Raw genomic sequence first — 16,059 nt, 5'->3', positions numbered from 1 at the left:
TGTCTTTAAAACAACAATTTTTGACTTTTAAAAAAGTAAATTGCACAACTTTCAATACAAAATTTCTATACATAATACACTAACAAGTGTCTTAAGGACACATGTTAGCATTTTCCATAAAAATAATACTCATATATCATAAAATCATTTTAAAAAAAAACTATTAACAAAATAACAATAATAATAACACAATAACAATTAAAAAATTATTAACACAATAATAATAATAATAACACGCTGTCAAAAAAATAATAATAACACATTAATAATTAACATTTTAATAATAACACAAGAAAATAATAATAATAATAATGGACGTTGTAAAAAAACAAGTTGAAGAAACAGAAAAAAAAAGAGTTTTTTATTTTGATTTGCATATACAGTACTAAAAAAAAGCAATATGAAATCTTGATGTATATCAATTGTCATTCTTTTGATGCATATTCATTGCCTGGACGTTGAAAACAATATGAATACGAAATCTTGAAGCATATACAACACCCTTTTCTTTTGATTTGCGTAATATACATATAGTATGAACAATATTGACTATCGATTGCCATTAAAAAAACAGGTAAAATTGATTGAAAAGTTGTAAGAGAATGAACCTGGTAGTGGTTTGTGTCTTGTTCGGCAGGAGAAGAAAAAGTCTTTGGAAGATTATGAAAAATCTCAAGGGTTTGGGTGAGATTGTTGGAGGAGTATTTTATGTGTATTTCTAACTAAAAAGTCTCTCAAAATCCATTTCACAAAAGAATCCATCAAAATCTATTTACTTTTGAATACCAAAAGACATTTTAAAAGTGGTAAGAAATCTCAATTGAATACCAACAGATTTTGTTGCCCTGAAAAAAAAAATCTTTATTGTCTTAATTGAATACCACAAGATTTGTTTATATTTTATAAAAGTCTTGATTGAATACCACAAGACTTTTTAATCATAAAAAAGTCTTTTAAAATCCTTTGAAATCTTAATCCAATACACCCCCTTAAATTTAAATTGGTGACCCACCATCACAAAAGATAAAATTAAAGTAAGGGGAATATGCAAATCAAACAAGGAAACGAAAACTAAAAATAGATAAAATGTGTTTTAGATTCTTAGATTTTGGTCAAAAATTTAATTTTAGTTTTTGTATCTTAAAAAGGATAGTTATAATTTTCATATATTTTTTTTATGATTGATAAACTTTGTCCAACACTCTAATATCATGAGTTTCATAATAGAAGAAGAAATTCATCAATTATCTAAAATATGAAAACTAAAATCATTCTTTTAAAAAAAATGGAGTACCTGTTCTTTTGCTTTTAACTTCAGATTGTAAGCCTTTGCCTTGTTGTAAAAAAGCTTCACATTGTACAACTCCTGTTACGATTAAAACGACCAGGAAATTCAAAAAATTGCCAAAAACAATTAAATAAAGACAAAGCGAAACGAAATAATTTAACTTACTTCTTCGAGCAAAACTTTTTGTTTCTTCAAGTCTTCTATACTTCCAAGAAAAAATTCTTCCTTGAGTTTCTTCTGTTGACACAAAACCCAAAAATCATATAAAACATTTCGAAGAAGAAGAAAGAAAAAAGCACAGCCCCAAAACCCTAAAAAAAATATAGTTATGTAAACCATTTTCCTTTTGGTTTCAATAAAAAAAGGCTTGTAGCCGGCGCGGAAGAGAATGTAGGGGGCGGGGGGAAGAATTTTTGTATCAGTAGAATGCAAATAAATATAATTCTGATATCATCTTCTATTCTCACACGAAAAAATAAAACAAAAAGATTGACTGAATGAGAAGGCACGGTGACAGAAGAAATTATTACCTTTTGGGGAGATCGTTTTTTAGGGTTCTGGTGAGATTCAGTGGAAGGAAGGAAGGAGAGAGGTGTGTCAGGACTTGAAGGGTTGTTCTGCGTTTTATTATGATGCAGAAAAACGTCTTGAATTGCAGATCTCTTCCTCTTGCGGCCCCAATTCAATGAGGGAGGTTCCGAATGTTCTTGCTGCTGCAACCCCAGAAGGATTTTAGCAACCTCTTTCTCTTCTCTAGTGTACCACTTCGATGAACAACCATGCCTCATCATCATGCTCTCTTCCATCCTTTTTTTTTTTTTTTTGTTTCTCGCAATCCTAAGAATGTGAAATATGTGCGTTGCTGTTTAATCTTATACTCTTATGGACAGTGCATGTGTGTGTGCATGTGTATGACTTGAGAGCTGAATTGATTTTGAGAAAGAGATGAATAACCTAAGAAATCGGAAAAAGATAATAGAAAACGTTAAAAAAGGAAAGAATATATATATAAAATTCTATTTGATTTAATTAGATTTAAATTATTAAAGTGATAATTAAAGTAATTTATTATAATAAACTTTGATTCTAAAAAAATATATAATAAATCTTGAAATTAAATATATTCAATATCAATAAAAAATAACACTTATTTATTAATAATGATTATTTTTTCATATATATCAATATATTTTTATATAACGTAAATATCAATTCTTCTAAATATTATAATGTACTAACAATTATTCTATATCTATTTTCCATGTATCGTAATTATTAATTGTTCTGAATATTACAATGCACTAACAATTTTATATATATATATATAACTCATGACATCTATAAAAAATATATACGTAATGTGTATTTTTCATATGTATTAATTCGTAAAATATTAATTATTAAATTAATTTGTATTAATATCTAATTGATAATTAACTTATTAATAATTAATTTATTAACATCAATTTATTATATTATTACTAATTGATTGCATTTAATTGTTAATTATATTTATTTAAATTAAAAATAAAATAAGTTCTTTTAATATTTTTTTAAAGAAAATGAATATAAAATTGACACGTGAAATTATTTCATAAAAGTAAAATCTTATTATATATATATATTAGATTAACAGTAAGCTTCATTTCTTTTATGTTTAAAAACAATTCTCATGAAGAGAATTTGTACTATGTCGATGATATATATTTCAATTTAAACAAGATTATATTATTTACTATCGTAAATTCCCATAATCTTATGCTATGCTTGGATCGGTGATAGGGGCGGAATGGAGGAGAATGGAATAGGGTGGTAGCCATTGTTTGGATTTTGCAAGTTAGGATAAAATCTATTAAAAAAAATAGAATGAGAACGATTCTATTCCATTGTTTATAGCTTTTTTCCTCCCCAAATTTGAAAAGAATGTGGTGTAACTAAAATTTTAGGTGTGTTTGATTTTTATTTTCATTTTTTGAAAATTATTTTTATTTTTAAAATATTAGAATTTTGAAATCATGTTTAGTTTGATTTTTTATTTCTGCTTTCAAAAAATAAAAACACTTAAAATGTGTTTTCAAATAGAAATGTATTTTTATATTTACTTAAAATTATATTTCTTGTCATCCATTTTTATTTTATCCAAAATAAAATTTTTAATTTCAACTGAAAACACTGGAAACGAGATTTTATTATTTTCAATTTTTGATTCGTTTGAGAAAATATTTTCACTGAAAATGTTTTCAAAAATCCAAACAAACACATTTTTATCACCATTTTCCATTTCCAATCAAAATGAAAATACAAAACAATCAGACCAACATCTCCTTATATTTCCTATTAACTATTGTATTCTTAATATTTTTTTCTCCTGCCTTCTTATTCGTCCCTTTTTTTATTCTCGCTAGCTCTTTCCATCTTCTCTTCCTCTTTCATCTTCTATAAAATCTTCTTATATCTTCTTCTTCCTCTTTTATCTTCTATAAAATCTTTGTTTTTTTAATCTTCTTCCTCTTTTATCTTCTATCTTCTATAAAATCTTTTGGAAGCAAGAGATTACTTTAGTTACACGACTTTGGCATTATGGGATCATTTAGCTTAGGCGACAGTCATATTGGTGTGCAAATTACACACACAACCTGTTAAGCATTGGTGATTCTACTTTTTTAGCTGCCATATATCAGCAAAGTAACAGAGAACATAATATCAGCACTACCCTGGGTGTTGTTTTGGTACTTTTATTAAATTCAATAAAAAAAAAATACCAAGTATTAACACATCCTGATCCTGTTGTGTTTGTTGTGGTCAAGTGTTAACGCATCCTGGTACTAAGTATTTTTTTGTAGAGTAAAGAAATGAAAAACCAAACATCACAACAACTAACGCATCCTTATAGAACTCTTCCAAAACAAAGATATGATCAGAGTTGACATCCATTTGCACAAGGTGGGCTTACATGACGCAGTCCCTCTTACCAATTTATCTGCTGCACTGTTGCCTTCATGAAATCATGAGGGACCACTAAGAAATCAAGTTGCCAATCTCTCAAAATTAAGATGTGAATATCACGTTCTTTGGTCTTTATGATAAAAAATAAAAAAGAAAAAAAAACTACAAAGTAATTAAATGCTAATACAGAAAATAAAAATTTATACTACCTCATGCCTTATTTATGAAAAGTAAATCATAATGTATTTACACTACAACTTGTTTCTTATATAAATAAAATTAAAGGTAGTAATCTTATAAATAGGACTAAAAGTAGTAATTTATTTCACTGGTTTCTATCTCCAAATGATGGAGTGAAACATTTGTTTCATTTTATGATAAGTTATATTATACATTATAACAACAGTTTAAAAAATTTTATATTATCATCTAATCACAATTTAACATGTAAGATAAATTTATTCATTTTTATGATGATAATTACTTTAAAAATTATATTAATAATAAATTTTCATTAAATAATAATATAAAACTGTTTTACATTCTTAATATATAATCATTAAACTCTATTTTTATTCTATTCTATTATGCTCTATTTAGTTTTATTTTCTATCAACAATGCAAACATAATCTTATATTAAGTGCATGTTTAATTTAGCATTTGACACTTTAAATTTTTTTAGCATTTGACATTATTTAATACTACAAAGCATGTAGATCAATTAGCTCATATTTGTTTCAACTTTATTGATGATTTTGATTTTGAGATTACTTCTAATAGATGATGTCTTAAAAAACAATATAAAATAATTTTTATTATTTAATTACAAATATGCATAACAAGAATCATTTTCGCCCAGTGCACCACAGATTAATGAGTTAAATAAGTTGGTCCATCTAAAATATATGTAAAAAAAAATCAGTCCATTTTCTTTCAAGTAATACTTTTTTTTCCTAAAGAAATAAAATGAAGTTTATTGAAAAAGAAGTATATATTGGACGGACCACGAGATGTGATTTTTCCAAGCCGAAACGGTACAATAACATTACTACTGTCTCATGTCCTGATGTCTATTGCACAGTCGATCCTGCATCATTGTGAGATTATACGCCCATGGAAACAAAAAATAAAAAACAAAAATCAAATATGTACAATTTGGGATGCACACAAACCTTCCACCATTGTAAATGCCACCTCTTCAATGGATCTAACCCTCTAGCTAGCCTAGAGTTCCTTAAACTCAAGTGTTGGAAGCAAGGACAGCATATATAGAAAATTCTTGTCACAATAATATTCAATTCTAATAAAAACAAATAAACATTGAATGGTATTGAAAAAACAGCTATATAATTATATTAGAAATTTAGGATCTTACCATATAAACAGAACAAAAGCATATCAATTGACCAACATATTATTATAAGATGGGGAAGATATCAGATAGATATACAGTAAACTCATCGATATTAACTAGTTTAAATAATTAATAAAATAAAATGAATATGGATTTTATCAAAGGCCTAATAAAAAAAGACCAATCAGATGGAAGTTATATATGTAAAAATCCTTGATTTGAATGCAACCAATAATTGCTCACCTAATACAAAAAACAACTATAGATTTATCCTCTACAATGCTTACTTGCACCCTCAAATGAATTGGGAAAAAAGAAACAAATGATTAAGCAGTTAATCATATTTCTACTAAACGTGAGTTGTAAACTGATATATCAGTATTGTGAACTGATATGCATAATGTGTGCCTGTGTGGTGTGCGTGGATTTTTTTTTTCTTTTCTAAACATTTAAGTGTAACAGTAATTGAGTGAGGATGTGTGGTGTGCGTGGAACATTTGTTACAACATGTTCTTATAAAAAGCGAGTGAGAAATGGATTTATGTTTGGGTTGGTGTTGCGTGGTTACTATGAAAAGTTAGGAACAATATCATTTTCAGGGGTGCTAACTTCGACAAGCAAAAGCTCATTCAAGAAGCACAATTTCATATTTGGACGTGGTTAAAAAGCTTGGTTACAGGGTTCCATTATTCATGTGATCAATGGTTTGTCTGTCCCGGTTATTACATAATTAAGGAACTAAAAGCTATGCATGTGCAAAGTTGGTCTTGAGTATTTCCAGCAACAGAATTGTGGAAGCGATCGTGAATTAATGAAAGTGGATAATTTAGAAACAAACAAAGTGGCCCTATGAAACATATATTGGTGAGGGTGTGCGTATATACAAAATTGTGTTAGAGTAGAGACTAGAGAGATTGTTTTATGGGAATTCCTGTAATTTAAGATAATGGTTAATAGGTATTACTATTCAATCACTGGAAGCAATATTAATTAGCCAGTGTGGATCATTTTATGTAACTGAAGTATGATATCTCTGGCACCCGTAATATATAAAAATTTTGTTGATTTTTTTTAAAAAAACTTGTATTTATTAAGTGTATGTTTAAAAATTCGATGCAAAATGACTTTTGAGACAAATTATTCTGACAAAAGATCATAACTCTTATTTTTACTTTTATTCATTAGATCTAAGTTAAAACGCACACTACAATAATTTCAAAAACAAATCAAACATCCACTAATTGCATTTACAAGATATCAGTGACCCTAGTTTAAAATATTAAAAACCGTGTTGAAGGCATAATAACATTTGTCCTAGGACTATATATATATATATATATATATATTAGTATATTACGTACTAGGCATTACTGAGGTTGTTAGTGATGGACTATTCCTTAAATGTATTTATAGGCGATCTTTGATGAGGTGGGCGACAAGTATTTTCTATTTGCGTCGTTGTATTAGTCTAAACTATGTAATGGATTTGAATATTTCTTATATATACTCAGTTTTAATAGTATTTCTTTAGCTTATAAAAAAATTGTACTTATACCTCTTTTTAATACTCTTAAGCACCCGTGTCTTTGTAAAGGTGGTGTTTATAAACATTATTTTTATAGGACAAAATAACTTTTCTTTTTAAGAAAATCATTAAAATGCCTGAATATATATATATATATATATATATATATATATATATATATATATATTAAATGGGTTAATATACACACATAAAATTGTATGAGTCATGTTGGTCATTGAAAGAATTTTTTTTAGCAGTCAAGGAGATGGTGAGTAAAATTTGTATTTAATGAGATAAAATTAAGAATATTTAACTGAGATCACTCTCTTAAATTTTATATTCTAATTTATAATATAAAAATATATTATTTAGTAATCAGTAATAAGTTTTCATGTCCAAAAAATTCATAAGTGTGCCTTAAAGTTATAAATATCGTTCCCCCACTCCCTCTCTCTAAAGAAAATACAACTAAATTAATGCTTCCGCTCACATTATCTTAAATCAAACCTCCAATTTTTTTTATCACAGTTTTCGTTAATGGGAAATTTGAATCTATTATCTCTCATTTTTTTTTCTTTTTCTCTTCATCAATCTTATATTTTAAAATTAGACTTTCAACTGTACTACAAATTCTTTCAGAGTTCAAATGATTGATTATGGATATATTTATTTATATAAACAGATGTACTTTACAAGACACTATTTTCTCTTTTGCGATGTATTATTCCCTTTTCTCTTTTTCTTTTGCATTCTCTTTTCTTTTTTTATTGATCACCTTTGTATGATTGCCCCGCACCCGCACCACATATTTCAGCCCCAGAAATACCAAATGGAATTCCATTTCCCATTTCCTACCTTGCTTTCTCTCCTCTGCCCACGGCCTTTCACATATTCAAATGGGTGTGACAGTGGGGATGGGAGAAAATTAATACAAAATTAAATGCATCAGAATAAAAAATATATTTTTTTCATAAAAATCAATAAAAATTTCAAAAGATTTATAATATTTATATATCTGTTCAACCAACTGATATAAATCACATAAAAATAAAATTAATTCATGATGATAGTACTTGATAATCTTGGAGTGGGTGGGGGTAAGTAAATTAAAATTACATGATAATTTTTCATTTTAATTAGCATAATCCAGCTGTCAAGATTGGCTTCAGCTTCAGCAATCCTTTTCCTACTTTGTGCAAATAGTTCCTCTTCCTACTCTCCACACACTTATTATTGCATCCAATTCCATATATCACCATCTATCAAAGCCAAACTTGACGGAGGGGCACTTCAATTAGAGAGTTTTTGGATGTTACAATAATAATTCAGCACTTGTAGTTTTCCGTGTACATGAAAAAAAATTGAACCCTTCCGTGTATTATTCATGCAATATTTCATACCCTCATCCCCATTCCCAATAATGCAACCTAGCTAGACCCTCCTAGGGTCGGCCACGAACATATTTGCATAAATTATGCAATGCAATGATACATGGGAATCGATATGTACTAGGTAATAACGCTGCCTTCAGCTCACTTCATTTTACCTAAACCATACGCCGCCAAGTTTATACAAATAGTCCTTAAAATCACATATCATACTCACCCACACCGGTTACTACCCAAACCAATAATAAGACTCGATCATGCATCATATTATATTTTTACACTAGTAACTTGGTTTGCATCATGTTTTAATTGGTGGCCAACAGAATAGCTAAATGATTTTTCATTTTTTAGTTATGAATGTTACTTCATTTGACTCGTTTTTATGATCTAAAATATCAACTTTTGAGTTTGGCAACTATAAGCATATTTGGTTTCCAATTTAATTTATTGCATATGAATTACAGATTAAATCCAATAATTCTTTGTAAATTGAATACAAAAGAAAAAGTGAAGATATTTTTACAAATTTCATGTCATTAATATCCATTTGTATCAGGATATTCAAACATGCTATTTCTGCAAGCAAGTTGAGACACAGATTAAGATAAGACTCGTGGGATTGTTGTTGTGAGATATAGGCTATAGGTACCAATACCATATACTATTTTGTGACAAAAATAAAGAAATTAAACCATGTCCTTCAAAATCAGCCATCTGGGTACTTCACCCACCAAGTAATGTGGCACTTTATCTAGCTAGTCTCGGTTCTCGATGCTTCCAAGAGCCCTTTTGAGTTTTCCCTACCAAATTTCTCTCACCAGTCACTAACATAACACAATTTCTGATTCAGGTCTCTTCCGCGTATGCGCCACCACATCATCACAATGTCCCACTTACATATTCGCACATTTATATTATTCTACCCGTACTTTAGTACTTACCATCTTCATTTCATACCTTATATATATATATATACAACTCTCATCACACACTATAAATACCCTCTCATTCTTCTTATCATTCCACGCACTTAGCAATCAATCAACACTTCCAATTACAATATACACATCTTCAATTAAGCCATGACTCTCTCTAAGCTTATAGTTGCTTCCCTTCTTGCCTCGCTTCTCCTTCTTCATCTTGTTGATGCTGATCAATCGGTACATATTTCAAATATTCTGCTTCTTAATTAATTCTATATAACTAGCGTTGTTCTCTCTTTCTTGTTGGTTTTATGTAAAACGGGTTAGGTTGAATTTATTAATTTCTTTTAACTAAGTTCTACTTAATTAAATTAACAAATTTGTATGTACATGTTATTGAGGAACCGCAGGCACATGTACAAACGCAGGGGTCTCTTCTGCAGAAGATAGGTACTAATTAAACTTTCATATATACAAATCACTAAATTAATTAATTAATTTGAAATTGGAAGTTAAGTTTATAAATTTATTATATGTTGATGATTAATTAAATTTCAGATTGTAATGGAGCATGTGCTGCGAGGTGTCGTTTATCATCTCGGCCACGTCTCTGCAAAAGAGCCTGTGGAACTTGTTGTAGACGCTGCAACTGCGTGCCACCTGGCACTGCTGGAAACCAAGAAGTGTGTCCCTGCTATGCTAGTTTGACTACTCATGGTGGCAAACGCAAGTGCCCTTAGACTTAAAAGTTGTGTTTGGATTGCTAGCTGCTGATATATCCTCCGTTTATGTTTAACCTCAGTTTGAAGGAAGTATCATATTCCTTATTTCTGTCTCAAACGTTGTGCTGCAGCAAATTTACTGGAGATCCAAACATGGATTTAATTGGACTAGGATCTATCCATACCACTATCCCATGCATGGCTTTGATATTATATTGTAAAATAATACTATATATAACATGTTGCTTAATATGTGCTCTGAAGAGTAAAGAATAACGTCATGGAATCATACCCCTTTTTCAATACTTGTTGAATCATCGAGTGTCTTGGTTTGTAATTTGGAATTTGGATGTATATTCACAAAATTAATAAGTATATTGTGATGTGATTAATTCCCTTCTCTGTTATGGTGCGTTCCTTGTACTGTCCATCGTCTATTAATAAGTATATTGTGATGTGATTAACTCCCTTCTTATGACATATTTTCATTTCATTTATAATATCACCTAACGTTTTACTTTTGTTGCTATGATCAGGAATTGCAAAATTATCGCCAGAAATGGAATGCAAAAATTAAATATCGTTATTTGTTTTTGACACTTTTCAAATTATTTTATATCCTACAATTCAAATTAATTTCCACTCATATTATAAATAATTACAGTCATACAGTGTTCTTAGCTACCCAATTAAAGCGTAATTAAAATTGTCTTTTGAAAATATAAAAAAGTTAATTTAGATGTATTCTTTGCAGTTCGTCACAATTACCGTCGTCACTCAAGTGTTTATATGTAACTGCAAAACAATCAAATGGACCAAAATTGGCTCTCGACGGTGTAGTAACATCGAGGTCATCATATATTCAAAGGGGATGAGAATATTTCTTAGGCATTTGAATAAAAAATGTACTAATTATGTATCATTAAAAATATATGACTTGAACTTTGTATTATAAATTGATACGTAGGTAAATAGATAATAAAAATAACAAAGATTTTTTGAAAAAGCATTGATTATTTTTCTTGAGATTAATTTAATTACATTTTTAATCTCTTTAATTTGGTGTGTGTGTAATTTTGATTCCTTGAATTTTGTTTGAGCCAATTCAGTTTTTCATACTTTTAAAATTAAGTGAATCCTTAAATTTTTCTTTTACTTAAAACTTTTGAAATAGTATTTTATATGCAAATAATTTTTTTAAAATTTGAAGGAATTTATAATATGAATTTAGGTTCTAAGAAAAAAAACTGAATAATATTTAATTCTTTACTTTTCATGTTTACTAAAAATTTAGAATGATTTAATCGATTAAGTTTATTTAAATTTTAAGAAAAAATAAAAAAATGTAAATATAAGTAAAAATCAATAAAATATCAGTTTAGCTTTATCTTAAAAATAAATTTATGAGACAAAAGGGATAGTGCATGAAGTAACATCACCTTATACTCCACAAAACAATTGCATTGTTGAGAGAAAGAACAAAATCATTATGAATATGGTGAGGAGCATCCTCAAGAGTAAGAAAGTTCCTAATTACTTGTGGGAAGAAGCATTGTCCACGGCTACTTATATTCTAAACATACACCCAACTAAAAGATTAAGTGAAAAGACACTAGAAGAGGCATGGGCACGCACCAAACTAGATATGACTCACTTTAAAGTGTTTGGCTTTATATGCTTCAAACATGTGCTTGATCAATTAAGGAGAAAATTGGATGGCAAGGGTGAACAAATGGTTCTTGTAGGGTATCACTCTACTAGTGGTTACAAGTTGTATAACCTAAGACATAAACAAATTGTAATTAGTAGAGATGTTGTGATTGATGAATCAAAGAGCTGGGACTGAAACATAGAAACTGAGAAAGACTCAACCAGAATGTTGATAGATCTTAACAATGCTAAAGAAGTTGAAACCACACAAGTGTTGCTATTGGATTAAGGAGATCAACCAAAACCAAACAAATTCCATCAACCCTACATGACTTTGAAGTAGTGTTAGATTTTGCAGTTGTCTTAGAAGGAGAATTGGTGCATTATGCACAATTTGTTGAATTTGATTTAATTAGCTTTATTGAAGCAAAGAACAATCCTAAATGGGTGAATACAATGGAATACGAGCTGAATTCTACTGAGAAGAATCAAACATAGGAATTTGTCAACCTATCTCGTGATAAAAAAAAAACCTATAGCATTAAAGTGGGTTTATAAAGTGAAGGTGAATCCAAATGGTGAGATGATCAAACATAAGGCTAGACTGGTGGCGAAGGGATTTCTACAAAAACTTAGAGTTGACTATGGTGAAGTCTATGCACTTGTAGCAAGGATAGAAACAATAAGATATTAGTCGTAGCTATAGCAAATATAAGAGGTTGGTCTATGAACCAATTTGATGTGAATGGACCATTGGAGGAGGAAGTTTATGTTGTCCAGCCTTTAAGTTTTGAGATTTTGGATCAAGAAGATATGGTACTCAGACTAAGGAATGCCTTGTATGACCTTAAGCAAGCTCCACATGCTTGGAACAAAAGAATTGACAATTTTCTAAGCCAAATTAGCTTTGTTAAATGCAATATGAGAATGGAGTGTATTTAAAGGTCTTGAAAGTGGTCACTAGTACAGATTTGCTAATAGTGTGTCTCTATGTAGATAACTTACTAGTAATTGAAAACAATGAATGAGAGATTAAAGAGTTCAAGAAGAAAATGGTGAAAGGGTTTGAGATGAGTGATTTGGGGCTCTTGTCCTAGTTTCTTGGGATTGAATTCAAAACAACAGAGGATGGTATTGTGATGCACCAAACCAAGTATGCAACTGATTTGTTGAAGAAATTCAACATATTCAAGTGTAATTCAGGTGTCACACCAATTGAAATTGAATAAGTACTTGAGAAGGAAAGGACTAAGGAACTTATAAATCCTACCTACTCCAAAAAAATCGTTTGATCACTCAGATATTTGTGTAATGCCAGACATGATTAAGGATTTACTGTTGGATTAATAAGTAGATTCATGGAGACACTAAGACTGCCTTACTTACTAGCAACCAAGAGAATAATGTGTTATGTGAAAGGGACTTTAGACTATGGAATTCTATTTCCCAAAAGGGAGTGACAACTTAGAAGTTGAACTGCTTGGGTACTCTGATTCAGATTGATGTGGTGACATATCTAATCGAAAGAGTATTACAAGTTGTGTTTTTATGTGTGGAGGAGCACCAATTTGTTGGTGCTCAAAGAAGGAATTTGTAGTGGCTTTATCCTCATGTGAAGCTGAGTGTATTGCAACCTCAATGAGTGTTTGTCAAGTTGTACGACTTGATACATTGATGCAAGAAATCAAAGTGAAGAACTCAACAAAATGCAAGTTATTTGTGGATAACAAATCAGCAATAGACTTAGCTAAGCATCATGTTGCACATGGAAGGAGAAAACACATAGAAACATGGTTTCACTTTTTGAGAGATCAAGTGAATAAATGAATACTTATCTTAAAGTACTGCAAAACAAAACTACAAGTTGCATACATTTTCACTATGGCCTTGAAGGGAAAAAAAGTTTAGAGAGCTAAGAGATATGTTAGGAGTTATCTCTTTGAATCATTCAAATTAAGGAGGGTGTTGTTGGTTAATTTGATGGACACAAAATGAGTTTTGTCCGGTGCGGGTCATCCAGTCTAAGGACTGGACTTGTACAATGAGTGTCATCCAATCAATTAGTGTCTATGGTATAACTAGTTAGTTAGATATATGTGTCTATATGCGTGATGTATAAAAGGGTGCTTGTGTACAAGTGTTGTATGTTGGAGAAAGTAAATATGTGTGCACTTGAGTAATCAATAAAAAACTACATTTCTGATTTTTTTTATCATATATCTTCTTCCTTAATTATTATTGTGTGAGTAGTTTCATTTCCAACATTCTGTCAATTTTATTTAATATTAATGATGTAGTATATAAAAAATATATATAGGACTAGTTTTTAACCTTTTCAGCTCAATAAGAGTTTATGAGAAAGTGTGGATTGAGGATTATCCATTTATCCTATGTTGATATGTTGTAATATCTTATAAGTAAAAATGTTCTTGAATTGTTGTATAACTTTCAATTATAGTAGACTTGTTTTGGTTTAATTTTTTATGTGAAGTTTGAATTTTTTTTAATCATTATGGAGTTTGAGTTTGGACATCCATTTGTGTTATATATGTAGAAAGATAATTTTATTGTAATGATGGGTTTGACTTGATTAAGATGGTCTCTCTTTAAAAATGTTGTGGTTTGTATAAAAACAAAAATAAAATTCTAACTCTCTCCTAAAAATACCTTGAGGTTGTATTTGAGAGTGACAAAGTAGTGCCGAAGAGAAGTGAGGTCTTGCCTTTGACTCCCTTCCCTTATCTATTGAGCTACCTTTTTTGTTCAATTGGATACTCCTACTCTATTGAAGCCTGCCATGGAGTCAAATAGACAACATAAAGACATTGATGAGCAAAAGGAGCAAGCAGAACGGGAAAAAGTTACAAATTTTCACCGGTTGGAAGGAGTCATTTAGGAATGAAATTGCATGGAGATATTAAAAATAAGGTTATTTATCTTCTTTTGTTTTCTTACTTACAAAACAAATTTGATTCAAGTATGTTTTCTCTAATCAAACTTATTTCTCTTTTACAGAACAACCTTTATTTTTATCTTATTTCTTAACTATTTTTTTTTCTCTTTTCACCTAAATTCTTCTTCCTTTCTTCTCCTACCAAACAAAGCCTTCTAAAGAGAGGGGGAAAAAAATCAGAGTTGCACGAGGTTGTGAAGCAGTGAGAATGGCACCATTATTGATTGGGTCCGTAGCTTATTACTATCAATCTCACTGACAAGAAATGCAGTGTTGGGTACACACTTTCACTGAAAATAAGCGCAGAGGTTACAGTTGCAGGTGTGCATACAAGAACGTGAAACGATGATAAGAAAACTTTTCATGTTGCATGCATAGATGCCATCTGCCATGCCTCATCTATCCACCTCAAATCCATTGTCGCTTCTGTTCTTTTGGCAACATTAGATATCTAATTTATTTTCATAAAACTATAAAAAGAAAACAAAATCAATAGCTTTTGACTCATCAGACCACAATAAATATGTACATCAGCACATGGATGAATTTTTTTTTTGCTCACACATATATATATTCTTCTTCGGGGACAATAATCATCAAACGATAAATAAGTATAGACACGTACTTATGTTCTATTGGTATAGCTGAAATACCATAAAAATAAAGAAAAAGGTGAAAAAAATCAAATGAATGATTAAAACTCACATTGTTCGATAACGATGAAATATCAAAGAAAGAAGAAATAAAAAAAAAAAGTTGTGGTTTCACGTTAAAAAAAAAAAAATCATTGTTGGAGAGGGGAAATAGGGTAAAAATTGGAAAAGTTAACATAAGTGTTAAAATTAATCTTTGGTATTGTGCCTCCCAATCTCATGATTATCGGTTTTTGTCCCACTATAATAGATTTTATTTTACATAATGTGTGTTAGTTAAGATTGGTAATGAGTTGAGCTTATCATGATTCTCAGGAGCAAAACAAATATAATTTTAAGGATTCAATTAAAAAAAATTAAAAAACCTATAAAGAAAAAGAATCTTTAAATTGTTGTGAATAAAAGAAATCTAACTCAATTATTGGATTTATAAATTATTATAAATCTCTCGAGGATGTCTTCAATTCTTACCCATGAAATAAATAATTCTTGTTAACAAAACGGAGTTTCCAAGGATGTGAAGGGCAGTTGTGGTTTACTGTGTACTTTGGGCGGTGATCAAGCAGCTACAACTAAACGATCGAGGAGGACCGTTGATTTCTTTGAGCAGGAAAAACAATAAGCAGCATATTCATTTTGTACAAAATACACCCAAA

At 29.7% G+C, this 16,059-nt stretch overlaps 1 protein-coding gene across 1 annotated transcript; it reads left to right on the top strand.

Annotated features, from left to right (window-relative positions):
• The first annotated feature begins 9,506 nt into the window (after positions 1 to 9,506).
• On the top strand, positions 9,507 to 10,552 carry LOC114383586 (snakin-2-like). Its single transcript, XM_028343281.1, has 3 exons — positions 9,507 to 9,662; positions 9,836 to 9,875; positions 9,984 to 10,552. The coding sequence occupies exons 1-3, from the start codon at positions 9,585 to 9,587 to the stop codon at positions 10,163 to 10,165; spliced, it is 300 nt and encodes a 99-aa protein (XP_028199082.1). The 5' UTR covers positions 9,507 to 9,584; the 3' UTR covers positions 10,166 to 10,552.
• The last annotated feature ends 5,507 nt before the right edge of the window (positions 10,553 to 16,059 follow it).

The sequence above is a fragment of the Glycine soja genome, chromosome 14 (assembly GCF_004193775.1).
Source record: "Glycine soja cultivar W05 chromosome 14, ASM419377v2, whole genome shotgun sequence".
In the NCBI taxonomy this organism is placed as follows: domain Eukaryota; kingdom Viridiplantae; phylum Streptophyta; class Magnoliopsida; order Fabales; family Fabaceae; genus Glycine; species Glycine soja.
The sequence above is the reverse complement of the archived record's forward strand: the minus strand, read 5'-3'. Positions and strand labels throughout refer to the sequence as shown.